Source organism: Elephas maximus, chromosome 2, assembly GCF_024166365.1.
Source record: "Elephas maximus indicus isolate mEleMax1 chromosome 2, mEleMax1 primary haplotype, whole genome shotgun sequence".
In the NCBI taxonomy this organism is placed as follows: Eukaryota; Metazoa; Chordata; class Mammalia; order Proboscidea; family Elephantidae; genus Elephas; species Elephas maximus.
In genome coordinates this window covers 197,775,145-197,794,776 of record NC_064820.1, presented here as the reverse complement: position 1 = coordinate 197,794,776, position 19,632 = coordinate 197,775,145, and the positions used below count along the sequence as shown (strand labels likewise).

General features: G+C 50.6%; 1 protein-coding gene across 1 annotated transcript; it reads left to right on the top strand.

Moving 5' to 3' along the window:
* Positions 1-12,548: 12,548 nt before the first annotated feature.
* Positions 12,549-19,527, top strand: F12 (coagulation factor XII). The gene is made up of 14 exons (XM_049859002.1): positions 12,549-12,755; positions 13,114-13,171; positions 15,384-15,483; positions 15,641-15,711; positions 16,008-16,118; positions 16,269-16,400; positions 16,542-16,646; positions 16,771-16,936; positions 17,030-17,238; positions 17,345-17,567; positions 17,747-17,883; positions 17,975-18,124; positions 18,693-18,841; positions 18,932-19,527. Exons 1-14 carry the CDS (start codon positions 12,699-12,701, stop codon positions 19,097-19,099), a joined length of 1,836 nt encoding a protein of 611 aa, XP_049714959.1. The 5' UTR covers positions 12,549-12,698; the 3' UTR covers positions 19,100-19,527.
* Positions 19,528-19,632: the final 105 nt, after the last annotated feature.

The following is a 19,632-nucleotide window of genomic DNA, read 5'->3' as shown; positions in this document are numbered from 1 at the left end:
GTTGCCATCGCCTCTGACTCCCAGCAACCCCATGTGTGTAAGAGTAGAACAGTGCTCCATAGGGCTTTCAATGGCTGTGACACTTTGGAAGCAGATCACCAGGACTTTCTTCCAAGGCACTTCTAGGTTGACTCAAACAGCAAACCTTTCAGTTAGTAGCCAAATGCTTAATTGATTGAGGCACCCAGGTGGCCTCAATACTACTATAGCAGGGTTTATTTTCCAAAGACACGCAAAGCAACATCTCCCATCCCATGGGCAGTTCTGCAATGTGACCTTGCAGCCCCCTCTCATCAGAAGGTGGAGTCCAATTCCCCTCCCCTGAATCTGGTATGGCCTTAGGGACTCTCTCATAATCAGTAGACTATGGTGGAAGTGATGCCAAGTGACTTTTGAGGCTGGGTCAGCAAAGGCCATCCAGCCTGGATCTCTTGAAATGCTTGCTCTCCAGAAGTTTCTTGGGATATTCCAGGAATCAGCTGCCATGCCGTGAGAAGCCCAAGCTGAATGGAGAGGTGCTTTGGCTGACGATCCCAGTAGAGCCTGACCTTCAAATCATCCCACCCCAAGCACCAGGCTGTGAGTAAAGAAGCCTCCAGATAATTCTGGCCCCCAGTGATTCTTTGAATCACCTTCAGCCATTCAAACATCCCCTCTGAACCCAGACATTGTGGAGAAGAGACAAACCATCCCTGCTGTGTCCTGTCTAAAAAATTCCTGACCCACAGAACCCATGAGCATGATAAAATGGTGGTGGTATTATGCCACTAAGTTTGGAGTGTGTTGGGTTTCTTTTTAAAACTTATTTTTGTTCTTGGGAGCCCTGGTGGCGTAGTGGTAAAGACTTGGGCTGCTAACCAAAAGGCTGGCAGTTGAAATCTACCAGGCACTCCTTGGAAACCTTATGGGGCAGCTCTACTCGGTCCTGCAGGGTTGCTAGGAGTCGGAATTGACTTAAAGGCAATGGTTCATTTTTGTTCTTGTTGAGAATATACACAGCAAAAATACATACCAATTCAACAATTTTTACAGGTACAATTCAGTGACATTGATAACATTCTTTTAGTTGTGCAACCATTCTCACCCTCCTTTTCCGAGTTGTTCTTTCTCCATTAATATAAACTAACTGCCCTCTAAGTTTCCTATCTAATCTTTTGAGTTGCTGTTGTCAGTTTGATCCCATATACCTAGATCTTAAAAGAGCACAATGCTCAAGGCAGATATTCTTTATTAGTTAAGCTAAACTATTGTTTGGTTTTAAGAAGACTTAAGGGGATATTTTTGTTTAAGGTTCAAAGATTATCTCAGGGCAATAGTTTCAAAGGTTCATCCCGTCTCCATGGCTCCAGAGAGTCGGGATACGTTTACACTGGTTTGTTACACAGAAATAGATAACTGAAATAACTACCACATGCCTAGAAGGAGAATATAATTGGGAATATTTGGTGGACAAAACTAAAACCCACCACGGACTAATTCACTTGTATATGCTTGGATCATCTCTGGAAGACTACGTGAGAACCGGAAACATCAGTGGCCTCTGGGAGGGGGGAATTAGGTGGCTGGGGACAGGGGTGGGAGGGAGGCTTTTCGTCATATTTGTTTTGGGCCTTGAATCCTGTATCATATGACTATATCATCTATTTTTAAAACAAAAGGTGTAAATATAACCCTGTTACTCTCCAGCACAGAACCCACCAGTGACTTCCTGTGGTAGGCAGCCTGTAAGATGGCCCCAGTGTTCCCCTCCTCCTGGTATTCACACCCTGGTATAAATTCCCTCCCCTTCAGTGTGGGTTGGACCTAATGGCTCCCTTCTAATGAAAAGAATACAGAAAAAGTGATCAAATGTCACTCCCAAGATTAGGTTATAAAAAGACTGTGGCTTCTCTCTTTGGTGCCCTCTCTCTCTCTCAGGGGCTTATTCTGAGGGAAGCCAGCTGCCCCATATTGTGAGCTGCCCTGTGGAGAGGCCTAGGAGGGGAAGAGCTCCCATCTGTAGCCAATAGCCAAGAAGGATCTGCAGCCTGCTAACAGCCCCTTGAGTGAACTTGGAAGTCAATTCTCCCACAGTCAAGGTGACTGCAGCTCCAGCTGACACTCTGAGGCAGCCTTGTGAGGGACCATGATTCAGAGACCCCCAATTAAACAGTGCTATGTTCCCAACCCACAGAAACTGTGACATCATAATTTTTTTTAAGCTGCTAATTTGTTATGTAGCAATAAATAACTAATAAGCTTCCTATTATACTTAAAAAAAAAAAATCCAAACTCTTCACCATGGCCTACAAGGCCCAGCCTGATCATGGCCCCGTTTATCTCTCCCTTTTTACATCAAGCCCGTCTCTCTCTTGCTCAGCATGCGCCACTAGCCACACACTGATGTTCTTCCCATATCCTTCAGGAGCTTCGCTGTCCAAGACAGTAGCCACTAGCCACATGTGTCTATTTAAATTAAAATTATGAAAATTAAAATTCAGTTCCTCAGACATACTAGCTACATTTCAAGTACTCAAAAGCTGCATGTGGCTAGTGTCTGCTGTATTGGGCAACAGAGATATAGAACATTTCCGTCATCACAGAAAGTTCTCTCAGACAATGCTGGTCTGGAGGAAGGAGTGGCTTCTATTTGTACAAAGGCTCCATGGTGGCAGTGTGAGTGACTGGGGAACAACAGTGTCACCAACTGAGAGGCGTGCAGGATGGCGTGCTGGGTACCTTCGATTCCCCAAACTTGTCTTTGATCAGGCAGTTTTGGAGCCTCTTGAAATCTATGTCCAAGTCCCTGCTAGAGAGAAACAGCACGTGTGCGTGCATGTGTGTTGTGTGTGCATGTGTGTGTGCGTGCAAGCCCCTGTGAACAGGAACTTGATGGTTTCTCACTTCTCTCCCCATATACTCACATTTCAGCAGTAGAAAGACACAAGCCAGGAAAAAGAGACAGTGACTTTCCGCTCTGGTCCAAAGTTCCCCCTGGCAAAGCAGTTGCTGGAAGAGACCCAGGCGTGCAGGGAGAGCTAGGGAGATTGCTGGGAAGTGTAAGTGTGTCTGCATGGGAAAGTTTCTTTGTAAATCTCTCCAGATTGAGCCCCAACTGTTTGCCAGGCTCTGCCTTTCACACGTGTTCCCATTCAAACATCACAAATCAGCCAGATGGTGTGAGTGCTCACTCCGCCCAAAGAGGCGTGACAATTAAGGTTCAGGGAGGTTGTGCTCCTTAATCATGTCACACTGGGATCAGGGGCCAAGATGGGGTTTGAAGGCTTCTGACTCAAGTCCAGTGCATTTACTTTTTCAGCCTCACCCTTTAAACTACTGAATTACTGGGCTGATAATGAAGGTTTCGTTTTGTTTTAGGAACTTCCTGGTAACAATCTATGAACCTTGCATCAGCTAGGACTCTTGGCTGCAACTTAAAAAAAAAAAAAAGTATTGGTTCAAGTAACTGCAAAGAATAGGTAGTGGTTCTGACTTTGAGTGTCTCTGGATCCAGGGTCTCAAGCGGTGCTACCCAAAATCTGTCTTTCCCATCCCTCGGCTCTGCTTTTAATCTGTGTTATCTTCAGTCTCAGGCAGGTTCTCCCTCTGAGACGTTAAAGATGGCTGCCAGCAGCTCCAGACTCACTTCCTACCAAGTGGCAACCCCTCTAGAAAGACAAAACTTTACCTTGAAGATTCCAGGGCTGCCTCTCATTGGTTTGATTTGGGTCAAGTGATCATTGAACCAATCACTGAGGACAGGGGGAGGCAGTGCTCTGATTGGCCAGGTCTGCAGGTGGCCTCCACCCTCGGCTGAGGGGTGTGGTAAACTTTAAATTAGCCACATTGATTGAGGGAGAGGCAGGGGTGATTTCCCAAAGAAAAATTGAAGGCCATTACTAGAAGGATGGAGAATGGATGCTAAGCAGGTGAAATGAGAGATGTCTACCACACGCTCTCAAATTATGCTTCTTAGCTGTAGCTACCTTGAATTTTCTGGAAATCAAAGAGGCAGTGGGAATGGAGGGAGGTGGAGGAATCTGAGAAATATTTAGGCAGTGGAGTGAACAGAACTGGGTGGCAGATTAGACTTGAGGTGTGAGGGAGTGGGAGAGTTCTTGGCTGCAAGCAACAGAAAATGACTATTTAAGCCAAAGGGAATTTATGCGAAGGCCCTCGGGGATTCACAGCATCAACTGGAAGGAACACGTTTGGAAATGGACAGGAATGAAGGGTGTGTCAGAGGACTAGGAAACAAGAAGTACAGGATGTTTCTGGAGCAGATACTTGTTGTCCACCTAATGTCCACCCCACTGCTGTTTCTTGTTTGCAGAGCCCCAGTTCTGCTCCAGTGGCCTCACAGGCCTCTGACCTAGCTCCAGGGTTGATTGGTCTAAGCCTGTTATGGAATCCCCTTACACTTGACAGAGATTGGTTTAGAGAAGTCATGTTGCCCAGTTCTGGCCAATAAGCCACGAGGAGAGGCCTGCTTGGGATTTTTTTTGAGGAAGTTTTCCTCATTCCTAAGAGGGAGCTACTAGAAGGGAAAGCCCCTTTTCCTACTTGGACATTACTGAGTTTAGATGTGATTCTTGAGACTGTGGCAGTCATCTTGTAGCCATGAGGGGAGTCAACCTGAAAGTTTGCTCTGTGAAGACCACAGACAAGAGGGATGGGAAAGAACTTGGGTCCTTGATAACATTGTTAAACTACTGAGAGCACTGTTCCTGGAGCCACACTACTCTACTCTTGTAATGGGAAATGATGAATTTCCTTACTGCTTAAGCTTGGTTTTCAGAAGGCACGCTGACTTATGCCATCAGTAGGGACAATCTGATCAGGGCACAGGTGGTACAATGCCAGGCTTCCAACTCTTCTGGCCTTCCTTGTGCAGTTTGCTCAGGATCAGGGTCAAGTTTGGGTCCCTGTGGCTGTGCTACAGTAAGAGGGTGATCTGGTCCATAGGCTTCCATAGTGGGATATGGTCACTAGAAATTACCCTTCACCACACAATGGGGGCAGAGTGACCTTCAAGTAGAAACTGGGAGTCTAAAGGAAGGGGGAATAGATGGTGAGCATCCAAAAGCCCACGGATATCCACCACTGGTCTCAACGGACTCCACAGCCTCATTCCTCACACTCCCCACAAGGCAGTGCTCAGTGCTGGAGCCATATTTCTCAGTTGGCATGCTGCCTTCAGGCTTCTGTGAGGTTGTAAGTATTATCCACTCCGCCTAGAAGTATTTTCCTCCCTTTCCCACTTGCAAACCCCTACTCATTGTGAAGACCTGTTCAAAAGGCCCCTCCAAATTCACAGGGATAGCGGGTTCTCAGCAGGGGAAGGAGCCAATGGGATGGGCCTGCACCCTAGGTGCAAGTGAGAACGATGACCTTGCTTCTCCTTTAATTAGATCATCTTGATGTCTCATAGTCTTGCTTTCATCACTGTCTTAACAGCTGTTATCAACATATTACCTTTGGAAAAAATTGTTGAAAAGGTGACACTTTTAGAGAATATGCTGGGAATGCCCCACTCCTTCTGCCCTCCTCTTGCTGGGTTTCTGTCCCAGGAAGGCTTCCACAGCCTGCCTCTCTCCCAGCAGAATTAGATCACTACATCTGTCTTCCAGAGCAATGGTGCTTCAGCAGGAGAATTCTCACCTTCCATGCAAGAGACCCAAGTTTGATTCCCGGTACACTTAAAGCTCAGCCACTACCCATTGTCTTGCATGTTGATAAGATGCAGAACAGGTTTCACCAGAGCTTCCAGACTAGGACAGACTAGGAAGAAAGGTCTGGCAATCGACTTCTGAAAAATCAATGAATGCAAATCCTATGGATCACAATGGTCTCCTGATGTTGTGCATAGGGTGACCATGAGCCAGGGGCTGACTCCATGGTACCTGACAACAACACTTCCCTTCATTTCCCATAATTTACTTTGTCTCAGTCAGGACTCCTTTAATGGAAAGTAACAGACTCCCACTCAACTGATTTAAGCAAAAAAGGAATTTATTGGCTCACATAGCTGAGGTGCCTTGGTGGTACTTGTGGTTTTAGGAGCCAGGTTCTTAAACAAAATCATCAAGAATCAATCTATTTGTATTGGTTATCAGATACTATGTAACAAATCACCTTTTTTTTTTTAGGGTAGTGCTATTCAGCTATATGCATCCCCTCCTAATGGAATCGGCTTTGCTCTTCCTCGAAGCATGCTAGGGATGAATTTGGGATGGACTCAGGCTAAGGTACAAGGCTGGAAGTGGCATGCCTGGGCCAGCAGGCAAGGCCGAGGAATGCCTTTGCAACAGGAAGAAAAACATCTGGGTCTGGACGTGAAGTCCCTGGGAACACTGACTGCCCAAGGACGTGGGAGAAAAACAATGAGCCTGGGTCCCAGCTAAAATAGTATATAAGCTTGTGTCCCTGGCTAGGTGGTTGCGGAGCACTAAACTGGTCCAGCTGCTGCCCTGGGCCACGGTCCTGTAAGTAAGCTTCCCAAATAAACCATATGTCATGATTGCTGGTTCCAGCGTCTTTCTTCGGTCTCTTGGAAATGCGGCTGACCTTGTGTTCAGGTGCCACTGGGTTGTTAGCCGACACCTTAAGACTTATATGGTTTCAAATAACAACAATCAATTACTATTTCTCATAGTTTCTGAGGGTCAGGAATTCAGGAGCAGCTTAGATGGATGATTCAGGCAACCCCTTTCATGATGTTGCAGGCAACAGATCAGTTGGGGCTGCAAAATCCACTTCCAAGGTGGTTCACTCAATTGCTGTCAAATTGGTGCTGGCTGTTGGAAGGAGGCTTTGCTTTCTCCCCATGTGGACCTCTCTTCAGGGCTGCTTAGGTATGCTCAGAGCATGGTAGCTGGCTTCCCTGAATGAGCAATCCAAGAGACCAAGGCAGAAACTGTGATGCCTTTTATGACCTGGGATTGGTAGTCAAACACCATCACTCTACTATGTTCTATTGGTCACATGGAACAGCTCTGATTCACTGTGGGAGGAGATTATACAAAGGCATGAATACCAGAAGGTAAGGATCCTACCACCGCATCCCTCCCTCCTTCCTTCCCTGTTTGCTCTGCTTTTTCTCTGTGTAAGCTTCATTCTCAGGGAGGCCCTCCCAAGCAGTAACAAAGGTGACCATCAACATCTCCTTCATGCTTAGCTACCCCATTGGAAAGAAAGTAGCTGTTTCCAAAAGTCCCAAGGCAGACTTTGATTGGCCTAACTTGTGTTACATATTTGTCTCTAAACCAATCACTGCCATTCTACGACTGGCCAGATTGAGCCCACACCCCCAAAACTGTGAGTAGAGTTGGCAACACTGGAGACTCATGAAAGAAGTGAGAGAGGGGTGGTTCCCAAAGGAAAAACCATGGTGCCATTAATGAACTAGGGCAAATGCATGCTAGGCAGGAAAAACAACACATGCCCACCCCATCTTCCTTCCTTGTGCTTCAGCCACACATTTTAGCACCATTTGGTTTACCACTTAAACTTGGTTTTGACTTTTCTTATGGCAGGTAGAATTCTAAGATGGCCCCAAGATCCCTACCCTCTAGTGTCTGCACACCTTTGCCCAGTTATTCAGTGAAACAGTAATCTAGGTGCTTCTGTGAAGGGATTTTGCAAATATAACTAGGGTCTCAAATCAGTTGACCTTAAAATAGGGAGATTATCCTTGGTGGACCTGATCCAATCAGATGAGCCCTTAAACACAAGGAGTTTCTTTCTGGCAAAGGAGATTTGAAGTGTGAGAGAGATCCAGAGTGAGGAAGATTCTTTGTTGCTGACTTTGAAGATGGAGGGAGCCATATAATAGATAAATGAAAGCTGCCTCTAGGAGCTGAGGGCAGCTCCTGGCCAACAGTCAGCAAGGAAATGGGGGCCTCAGTCACAGAACCACAAGGAACTGAACTCTGCCAACAACCTGAATGAGGTTGGAAGTGGACTTTTCCCAGAACCTTCGGAGAATTCAGCCTTGATTGCAGCTTCGAGCAAAACTCTGAGCACAGAACGCAGTCACATAGTGCTGGACTTTTGACCTACGGATCTGTGAACTAATGAATGAGTATTGTTTTAAGATGCTAAGTATGTGGTAATTTATTATGCAGCATTAGAAAACTAATACACTTACAAGTGGACTCTAAGATCCTGTGGTGCAATGAAATACTCAATATGGCCCTTCTAGCCATAGTCTTTGTAATTCCCACTGAATGACTGGGTTGTACTATGCAAATGAGGTGCTTATGGCCCACCAAGGGGATTGGACAGCTTGCTAATAATGTAAATAAGGTGTATGGCACCCTTGTGGGAGTGCAATCATGCAAATAAAGTATATGGAACTCTAACAAGGGAATTAGTCAGTTTTGCCATCCTGCTAGGTTTAAAGGGAGAGAGAGAGAGAGAGAGAGGAGCTATAACATGGAAGACAGAGAGAGGCAGCAGAGGCAGCAGAACCAGGACAGAGAAGGAAGCTGTAACACTGGAGATGGCGATAAGCAGTGGCAGAGAAACGGCAGCAGCAGAAAACAGGAGATCAGCAGGTTATAGCACAGTGTGCTTCCCAGCCTATGGAGTGAGAAAGTTGAGCACTTTTGAACAGGAGGCTTGCTGGCAGAGAGGGGTGCCTCTGGGCATTTATCAGCAGAGCTAAAAGAGCTTTGTAACACTTGTCCAAACAGGGCAGAGGCCAGGCAGAGGGGCCAAGGGCCAGAGAGAGCCCTGCCTGTTGGCAAGGCTAAGAAGAGGTTGTCCTGATTGACGAACTGTGCCCTGAGCATTCCTGAACCTGGATCATAACCTGTTACTTCCCTAATAAACCACGTAACTGTGAGTATTGTCTATGAGTTCTGTGTGGCCATTGCAATGAATTATTGAACCCAGCACAGAGAAATAGAGAGTGCCATGGGAGGGACGGTTGGTGTCAGAATTGGTAAAAAGGTTGAAGAGAGGAGGTATGTCTGACCTCCAACTCATAGCATTCAGCCTTGGGCTATTGATCTTGATTCTCCTCCCTCCTTGTGAAGTTAGATGAGGAAGTCAGATGCCCCTGCCATGCCATTTTTGCAGTTGGCATCAGGAATGGGATTTGTTGCAATGGCTTCAGACTCATGGAAGCATGGGACTTTGTAAGAGAAAGAATGAAGGGATGTGGGAAGTGAAACTTTTTATTCTTAGATGGTTACTTTGGTTGTTGTTACCTGTAATGGCTGAAAGGAAAGTAAAAGATGTTATGCTGCAGCTGAGAGGAGAAAAACCCCATCTGAAGTGGCCTGGGGCAAAAGCCAAATTGATTAAACAAAGTGATTGATAGGGGACCAGGATCTACTGGTCCCACCCAGCCAGAGGTCCAAGGCCATATGCATATGAATGGGAAGATAGTCAAGTGTGAAGAAGATGAAATTGGAGTGTTTTAAAAAATGGATGTGTTTATTTGAATGTACTATGGATATTGAATGTTTCTCCTACCTAATGCTGTAACCAAAAACCCCAAACCCATTGCCGTTGAGTCAAATCCGACTCATAGTGACCCTATAGGATAGAGTAGAACTGGTTTCCAAGGAGTGCCTGGTGGATTCAAACTGCCAACCCTTTGGTTAGCAGCTGTAGCACTTAACCACTACACCTCCCCACAAGGGTTTCCAGTCTCGTGTTGTAAAGCAGACCTAAATGTATGGTAGAAATGAATATTGGGTATTATAGATAGCAGAGGGCCTATAACTCTGCCTTCAGCCAATACTTGATTGGATATGCTAAAAGGGGAACTAGGATTTGCCTGAAAGAAACACAGGCTGTTGTGAATGCAGTGGGCCTGTATATGGAGTATTAGGAAATTAGGTGGAAAATCTGAGCCCCACCCAGAATCTTTCCAGTTAGGAAGTTTGCATTTGAAAAGACATACGGACCCACCTGGAACTACTGAGAGAGCAGGAGATTTGCATTTGAAGGAAGGGCCTGCAGGAAAGAAAAAAAAAAATGACTGTTTTCCTTTTTGAATTTCAAGCAAGCAATTTGTCTTTGGATGCGTAGAGGCAGGAAAATTCAGTTCCCATCAGAAGAACCCCTTTATAGGTCTGGAAGTTAAAGGGAGCCGTCAAGTAGATAGCCAGATATGCTCCTCTGCGTAGTGACCCCTTGGGTCCATTCATGAGTTTAAGTAGGAGAAGTACAGCAATGAGTATGGACATGTTCCACTGGCACTTGTTGACCTAGCTCATGGAGACTAGGGATGATAGTGAGAAAGGGCTGGTTGGTCTGAAGTGCAGAGCCCTGGTGGTACAGTGGTTAAGAGCTTGACTGCTAACAATAAGGTAGGCAGTTTGAATCTACCAGCTGCTCCTTGGAAACCCCAGAGGTCAGAATCAACTCCACAGCAACAAGTTTCAGTGGGTGGTCTGAAGTGCAGGGAATTGTGTGGACTCTTGAGCCTACCAGTGGTGCCCGTTGACCTAGCCTATGGGGCTAGGGATGAGAGAGAGAGAAGGGGTTGGCTGGTCTGAAGTGCCAGGTTTGTGGACTCCTGAGCCTACAGTTGGTACCCACTGACTTGGCCCACAGGTGCTAGGGATGAGCTGACCAGAGCCCGAGCCAATGAAGAGAAAGATGTTTGACACTATGAGCTGGTGTAAATTGCCTCAATGTCATGGCTTGCTCTGGACTGGACTTTGATTATGGATGCAGACACTCAGAGTTCCAGCTGGAACAAAAGATTCTTCAAGACCAAGGAACATACTTATATCCTCAGGGTACTGAGGGAGAATTTAAACATTGGCTATCTAAAATAGGGGGAGATAAAGGCATGAAGTGGCTGGCTTACACGCTTTCATGGGTGTGCTTATACTCAAAATGAGAGGGACAAAGGAGGATTCTCCATTGAATAGATCCCTCTCTTCCTGATAGGTCTGGGGAAGAGGGTGGGAGAAGATGCGGATAGGTTTATATGATTCAGCTGTGAGTAATGATTGTTAACAGAGTTAATTGTGGTAGTAAAAACTATAATTATAGAAGCAATTACTGTGAAGGAGTGGACAAAGCGGAGGCACTGCTGGACTTGAGTACGGTGGCCGAACCTGAAGTCCCTTAAAGGTTTTGCTATGCTGATACCTTGTGAGGCTCAGAGCAAGGGAATAATCTACTCCCAGTTAAGTTTTATCAGACACCAGAGAGGGTGAACACAAGACGAACTTTTGGAGAACCTGATCAGATCAGATGGACCCTGCAGCAGATCTAAATTCCTGAATAACCTCACCCTGAGGACTCTTTGCCCTACTGAAGGACTTTATTGTTAATGACTGTTTTAGACTGATAAAATTATTGGGAGGAGGAAGTTAATCCTTCAAGTATGAAAGGGCCAATGGCTAGAAGAGCCAGGGGTGGCCTGTGCTGCAGTGAATTACTTAATATGGCCTCTCTAACCAGTCTTTTGTAACTCCCACCAAATGACTGGGTGGGACTATGCAAATGAGGTGCTTGTGGCCCACCAAGGGGATTGGATAGCTTGCTAATAAGGTGCATGGCACCCTTGTGGGAGTGCAATCATGCAAATAAAGTATATGGAACCCTAACAAGGGGATTGGTCATTTTTGCCATCCTGCTAGGCTTAAAGGGAGACAGGAGTTGTAACACGGAAGACAGAGAGAGGCAGCAGAGGCAGTAGAACTAGGGCAGAGAGGGAGAGAAGTAACACCAGAGACAGCGAGAAGCAGTGGCAGAGAAACGCAGCAGCAGAGACAGCAGAACCAGGAGATCAGAAGGAGACGGGGCAGTGGGCTTCCCAACCCACGGAGTGAGAAAGCTGAGTGCCTTCGGACAGGAGGCTTGCTGGTGGAGTGGGGTGCCTCCAGGCACTTGGTAGAGCTAGGCTTGCCAACCCACAGAGCTAGAGTGAAGTTCTTCCGGGCTGAGACGTACTGGTGGAGTGGGGTGCCTCTGGGCACTATGAGCAGAGCTAAAAGAGCTTTGTAACACTTGCTGAAACAGCGCAGAGGCCAGGCCAAGGGGCCAAGGGCCAGACAGTGGTGTGCCTGAGGGCAAGGCTGAGAAAAGGCTGTCCTGATCGAAGAACTATATCCTGAGCATTCCTGAACCTGAATTGTAACCTGTTACTTCCCTAATAAACCCATAACCGTGAGTGTGGTCTGTGAGTTCTGCGTGTCCATTGCAATGAATTATTGAACCTAGCAAAGAGGCAGACAAAAGCTCCATGGGAGAGATGGATGATGTCAGAATTGGTAAAAAGTTTGGAGAGAGGAGGAATGTCTGAACTCCACCTCAGAGGAATCAGCTTTGGCTGTTGATCCTGATTCTCCTTCTACCTTGTGAAGTTAGAGGAAAAGGTCAGATGCCCCTGCCATGCCATTTTTACAGATGTCTAAGCAGACAGCTTCCCTTTCATCTCGTAATCCCCTCACCCATAGCAGGACTCAGAACACAACACTGTTCCTTATTCCTCCTTCCAGTTCCACCCTCCAGGAAAGAGAGGCGGAACCCAGCTCCTCATCATTTGGCTCCCACCCACCAACTCCCACTTCCCCTTCTCTTGGAGATCTCTCAAGGAAGCTGCTGTGCTTGGCTTTCCAGAGCCTGTGCCCCACAGGCCCAAAAGGACAGCTTGACCTGTCCTAGCTTCCCAGGCCTCAGAAACCTTTGGCCAGCTCTATTGATCTGAACTGCTGAGCAGGCAGTCAGACCAACAGATAGACGCCATGAGGGCTCTACTGCTTTTAGGGTCCCTGCTGGTGAACCTGGAGTCAGCGCTTTTGGTGAGGGCTGTGGGAATCAGGAAGACTATGTTAGGATGGCCCTGGGGGGCGGGGGTCCTCTTGCCTGCCTTGGCCCCTGGCCGCAATCTATTGGCCCAGTTGGAGAAAGGTAAGGCCAGCCTAGAAGGCCCAGGCAGAGGAGAGAGACAACCAGAGCTGGTGGATATGAGTGCACGGCCTGAATTTCTAGGAGGATGGGACTTTGAAGAGACAATGGGAGGAGAAAGGAAGGATCTCAGATCTTGGGAGGAAATCTCTTGATTTCTGGGTGGTAAGAGGAATTTAGCAACTACTTTGGAATCAGGGACAAGCTATGACTTCCTGGGCAAATTACCTGCTCTCTTATCATCCCCTGTAGATTCCACCTTGGAAAGCCCCCAAGGAGCACAAGCACACAGTTGGTGAACACACAGTGGGTAAGTAGCCTGGCTCTGCCTCCTGACACCCTTGGATGGGGACAGAATGGTGGGGAGTGTGCAGAGGGTCAGTCTCAGGCCAGTCAGGTGAGGGGGGCATCCTAGACACTCTTTACTCTTGTCCCTGGAAGTGCCTGGCTGGGATTCAGACCTGAGTGTTCATTCTGTGCCAGGTCTGTGTTTTTGGCCGGCAGGGACCCAGAGTGACACTGAGCTGAATGTTCCTTAAGGCCAGGAGTTGGGCTGTATCTGAGTGCCCAGACCAAAGCCTGGCAGGAGCAGGTGTTTGGGGGCATGCTTGCTGGATCCCTCACACCTGGGGTCCCGTGGGTCTTCCTTCATTTCCCCAGCCTCCTGCCCTCTTTTTCTTTCCTTGATATATCTCTCGGGCATCAGTCATGCCACACAGGTCCAGTGATGGGCAAAGAAGGATCAAGAGCTGGGCTCCGGAGTCCAAATGCCTCTGAGTCCTGGCTTCCCCACTCATGAGCTGGGTGACTTTGGGCTAGTGACTTAACCTCCTAGCTTCAAGCTCCCCATCTGTAAAACCGGCGTGATAACAGTAAATCTATAGGGTCTTTTAGAAAGAGAAAGTAGTCTTCAATCCATGTAAGGCCCTCAGCACAGAGCCCGGTACATGATCAATGCTTCTAACACAGTATCTTTTTTTAAAATTTATTTATTTTTTGTTGTTGCTGAGAATATACACAGCAGAACATGTAACAATTTAACAATTTCTACATGTACAATTCAGTGACATTGATTACTTTCTTCAAGTTGCGTGACCATTCTCACCCTTCTTTCCCGAATCATTCCTTCTCTGTTAACATAAAGTAACTGCCGCCTAAGTTTTCTATCTAATCTTTCTAGTTGCTGTTGTCAATTTGATCCCATATACGTAGATCTTAAAAGAGCACAGTGCTCAAAGCAGACATTCTTTACTAGTTAAGCTAAACTATGGTTTTAAGAAGACCTCAGGGGATACTTTTGGTCTAACATATTAGCTTTTATTATCAAGCTCCTTTTTAGGTGGGGGTGGGGTGAGGGGAGGGGAGTTGGAGGCGTAGGAAGAGGGAGTAGGGAGGAGAGGGGCTAGAGGAGTAAGGGGCTGGAGGGGTGGGAGGTGTCTGCCATCTGCCCTCTGCTGGAACCCTCCTGTTGCCTTCATTCTTCCAGGCACTGAATATTTATCTACAGTGCTCAATGAGCCAGGGCTTGTCAACTCGGTGGACTCCAGGCCTGCCCTGGTTGAGCCTTCCCTGGTGGGGTCAAGTCCAAGCCCCTTCCCATGGCATCTGAGGCCAATATAATCTGACTCTGGATGTCCTCAGCCTCCTCTTCTCATCACCCTCACACCCAGCCAAACTGCTCTCCTCATTGTCCTGAACCAACCTTGGTGCCCTCTCCTTGCCCAATCAGCTATTTGGGGGCCTTCCTCACTGTCCACCCCATTTGCATCTTAAAAGTCCATCTCAGACCTTTTTCTCTCCAAGAAATCTTCCCAGGCCCCTCCTTCCTCAATCACCCATTCTCTTTACTGTCCTGGCCTGGTCTGTCCCTCAGCAAGCGTCACTATGCCTTTAACAATAAAATAGCAGCGAATGTTTATTGAGCACTTACTACGTGCTAGGCACAATGCTAAATGCTTTACAGGAATCATCTTGTTTTAGCCTTATAACATTCCTCTGGAGTAGATACCATTATTGTTGCCATGTTACAGATGAGGAAACCAAGGCTCAGAGTGGTTAACTGATTTCAACATTCAACAAGTATTTATTAAGTGCATGCCCTATGGCAGGGAGTCCCTGGCTGGTGCAAACAGTTAAGCGTTCAGCTATTAACTGCAAGGTTGGTGGTTTGAACCCACCCAGAGGTGCCTCAAAAGAAATGACTGGTGGTCTGCTTCCACATGGAGTCACTATGGATCAAAATTGACTTGACAGGGACTTTCTGCCACTCTGTGGCAAGCTCTCTTCTAGGCCCTGGGACTGCAGACTTGCCCAAGGTCACACAGCTAGTAGGTGCAGTCAGCAGTCCATGGCAACTGTCTGACTCCAGGATGCTGCTACCTCTGAAGCAGGGCGCTGTCTTGACTGCACAATGACCTTTTCCAGGGCCCGTCCTTTCTCCACCCAGACCCTGAAGGTAGTGCCAGGGTACTCTGGGCAGTTGGGCATGGGGCAGATCCTAAGGGAGTGTGTCATCCCTGCAGTTCTCACGGTTACTGGAGAGCCCTGCCACTTCCCGTTCCAGTACCACAGGCAGCTGCACCACAAATGCACCCACAGGGGCCGGCCCGGCCCCCAGCCCTGGTAAGACCACCCAGAAGGGGTTGGAACAGGGGCCTTCGAGACATGGACTCTGCCCAGCCTCTGCCCAAGGAATCTTGCTTGGAGAGAGGGGGCCGTGATGGGGGGGGGGCAGACCAGCCCCCTGGGTCAAGCAGGGAGGCCTCGTTTCTTTCTACAGGTGTGCTACCACCCCCAACTTTGAGCAGGACCAGCGCTGGGGGTACTGCCTGGAGCCTAAGAAAGTGAAAGGTGCCACACACAGCCTCTGGGGTGGCCCAGGGCCCTCTCCTCCCCTCTAGTGACTCTTCTGGGTATCATCAGACCCCTTACTCCTGGGATTCTGGGCCCATTCCCTTGCCTCCCTCCACAATATCCCTCAGAGGGAGAGTTCTGGCAGGGGTTGGCCCCGTTTTGCAGGTGGGTAAACTAAGGCTCAGAAACCTAGAGTATCAAGGTCACAAGACAGGCAGGTTGAGGTCAGGACTTGGCTCTCATCTCTCTGACTCAGGCTCCTTACTCTTCCTCGGGCTGTGTTCCTCTCTCAGACCACTGCAGCAAACACAGCCCCTGCCAGAGGGGAGGGACCTGTGTGAACACACCCAGCGGCCCACACTGCCTCTGTCCAGAGCACCTCACTGGGAAGCACTGCCAGAGTGGTAAGGGGATGACAAGGGTCAGGGGAGTGTGGTGGGCAGTAGGGGCAGCTGGGCCTACTGAAGGGGTCCCTGGGTACCTGAACACCATGCCTGCCCCAGACTGGGCATGATCCTACCTCTTCTGAGACCACCACCCCCCTTCATCACCAGAGAAGTGTTTTGAGCCTCAGCTTCTGCGCTTCTTCCACAAGGATGAGATGTGGCATAGATTTGGGCCAAGAGGTGTGGACAAGTGCCAGTGCAAGGGTCCAGATGTCCGCTGCAAACCGCTGGCCAGCCAGGGTGAGCAGACCCGGCGGGAACTGGCCCGGGAGGAGGGCCCAAGGTCAGGAGGAGAAGCTGGCAGAGGACCGGGTGGTGGTGGTGGGGGCTCTCTGAGGGTTCTTCAGACCCAGGGGTGCTCAATTCGCTTCTTCCCCCCAGCCTGCCGCACCAATCCGTGCCTCAACGGGGGCCGCTGCCTGCAGGCGGAGGGCCTTACCCTGTGCCGTTGCCCTGCGGGCTACGCGGGACTCATCTGCGATGTGGGTGAGTCAGAGTCTCCGGGGTTGCAGAAGCCCCGCCTCACGTGGAACGGGGTTGTTAGAAGGACCGTAGGGAGTGCGGCGGGGACACCACCCCCTTGGCTGCAGTGAGCTCCTTCTCTCCTCAGACATTGAGGCAAGCTGCTACAACGGCCGCGGACTCAGCTACCGCGGTACCGCCGGGACGACGCGCTCGGGCGCGTCCTGCCAGCCGTGGGCTTCGGAGGCCACCTACCGGAACGTGTCTGCAGAGCAAAAGCTGAAATGGGGACTGGGCCGCCACGCCTTCTGCCGGTGCGCTCGGTGGGGCGGAGCAGGGCATTCCATCAGCCCCGGGGTCCTCGGGTCTCCCCGCGCTCTAACAGCGCGCCAGTCTTGTGGCTGCAGGAACCCGGACAATGACACCCGCCCGTGGTGCTTCGCGTTGAGCGGCGACCGGCTGACCTGGGAGTACTGCCACTTGACACAGTGCCAGGCATCATTACCGTCCGCGCCCCCGCTTCCCCCTCTGACACAGGACCTGCCCCTGCCCCAGCCTTCGACGTGGCAGTGGCCTCACCCCACCACCCAGAGCCCGCCTCAGTCCCAGACCCCAAGTAGGTGGGACGGGGCCCGGCCGGAAGTTCAAGCCCAGAGGGGCCGGGGAAGAGGGGTTCGGCCGGCTGTGCATGCCCCAGTCCTCAGCCCTGGCCTCCTTCACAGCCTTGAGCGCGGCGCCAGAGCAGCAGACTCCACTACCCACCGCTGGCCCCGCGGCCTGCGGGCAGCGGCTCCGGAAGCGGCTGAGCCGCATTGTCGGGGGACTGGTTGCGCTGCCCGGCGCGCACCCCTACATCGCCGCGCTGTACTGGGGCAACAGTTTCTGCGCGGGTAGTCTCATCGCCTCCTGCTGGGTGCTGACCGCAGCTCACTGCCTGCAGAATCGGCGAGTACCGCTCGCCCAGCTCCCAGACCTGGACTAGCTCCCCCCTCCTGTGGGCCCAGATGGCGCGCGACTCCCTCCCCCGCACCCTCCAAAGCTCCCCAGCAGCCCGCCCCCTCCCCCGCCCCAGGACGCCTGCGGCGGGCTCTGAGCGCGCGTCTTCTCCCCCACTACGCCCGCAGGCCGGCCCCGGAGGAGCTGACTGTGGTGTTGGGCCAGGAACGCCACAACCAGAGCTGTGAGCAGTGCCAGACCCTGACAGTGCGTGCCTACCGCCTGCACGAGGCCTTCTCGCCCAGCAGCTACCAGCACGACCTGGGTGCGTGGGGTGTCCTGGCGGGGCCGGGAAAAGGGTGGGGAAGGCCCGGGCTCTGGCGTCCCCGCCTCACCCTCCTCCCCGCTGGGGTTAGCCCTGCTACGCCTGCAGGAGAGCCCAGACGGCAGCTGCGCTCGTCTGTCGCCTTACGTCCAACCTGTGTGCCTGCCGAGGGACGCTACGCGACCCGCTGAGCCCGAGGCTGCGCCCTGCGAGGTGGCGGGCTGGGGCCACCAGTTCGAGGGTAGGCAGAGCGGCTGGGGGTGGGAGACGCTGGCTCCGGATAAGCCAGAGAACCTCACAACTTTGGTACCGTCCAGGGTACCTATTGGGCAGGTGGCGCCGGTCTGGTGGTTTGTGAGAACGTGCAGATCCCTAGTCTGTGCGGTCCGCACCTCCCGGGGCCTGAGATTCACTATCGGGGGTCTCAAAATCTCCCGGGGTTGCAGGGAGAATCTCACTTTCTCTTGGCTTAGTCTGGTGCAGGGCTGCAAGGGCTGATTAAATCGCTGGCCCGGCACTGGACCAGCCAGTACTCTAGCGGACTAATCTGGGAGCAAGGTGCTGAGACTCTGGGTGGGGGTGCAGTGCCAAAGCACCCCACTCATTCCAATCCCGGGTGCCTCCGTCCCGCCCATTCAAATCCCGGTTCCTCTCTGGGCCTCAGTTTCCTCATCTAAAATGGAGTTAAAGGCAACTCCCTCCCTCTCCAGGTTGTTGGGAGGAAGGTAGGAGGTTAGTGGGTTTGGAAGCGCCCAGGCAGCGACCGCAGTGGGGTGGGGTGTGACGAGGAAGGAGCTCTCTGCTGGCAGGGTCAGAGGAATACTCCAGCTTCCTGCAGGAGGCGCAGGTGCCGCTCATCCCCAGGGAGCGCTGCTCCAACCCAGAAGTGCACGGAGCCGCCCTCGCCCCCGGTATGCTCTGCGCCGGCTTCCTCGAGGGAGGCACGGATGCTTGCCAGGTGAGCACTTGGGCAGGATTGGCTCCCTCCTCCCACACCGCCAGGTGCTGCCCCAGGCGAAGGATGCTGAACTTCTTGTTCCCGACCCAGGGTGACTCCGGGGGCCCGCTGGTGTGTGAGGACGAGGCCAGGGAGCACCGACTCATCCTGCGGGGTGTCGTCAGCTGGGGCTCGGGCTGCGGCGACCGCTATAAGCCCGGCGTGTACACAGATGTAGCCGACTACCTGGCCTGGATCCAGGAGCACACTGCTTCCTGACCTCCCAGGGACGAGTCTTTTTCTCCTGTGCTGCCCCGTAGTGGGAGGATGGCTGGGCTTGATGATGGGATAATGGACGTTAAGAATTGCATCCCATTTCCTGGGAGCCACCAGCCTGTGCCAGGCGTGGTGCATGCACTCAATAAAGTCCTTGGAAAATGCTTGAGAGGAACAGCCCTTCAGGGGTTCCCCCTCGGAAATACCAAGGCAGAAAACCCGAGCACAACTTCTCCTCGGCCACTCAAAAGAGCAGGGTCTGCGAGTTCTCATCACGCAAGATTTAGATTCATGTCCAGCTAAGTTGACTGAGCCATGCTGTGTGCCAAGCCCTCCTCATATACTCCTCATAAGAAATATTCACATTTTAAGTTTACAGAGCAGCAGTTCTCAATCTTGGTTGTACTTCGGAATCACCTGGGGAAAATATCTATGCACAAGATCCACTCCAGACCAATTAAATTAGTATCTCTAAGGATGGAGCCTGGGGAGTGGTATGTTTTAAAAACTCCCCAGAAAGTCCATGTGCACGAGGC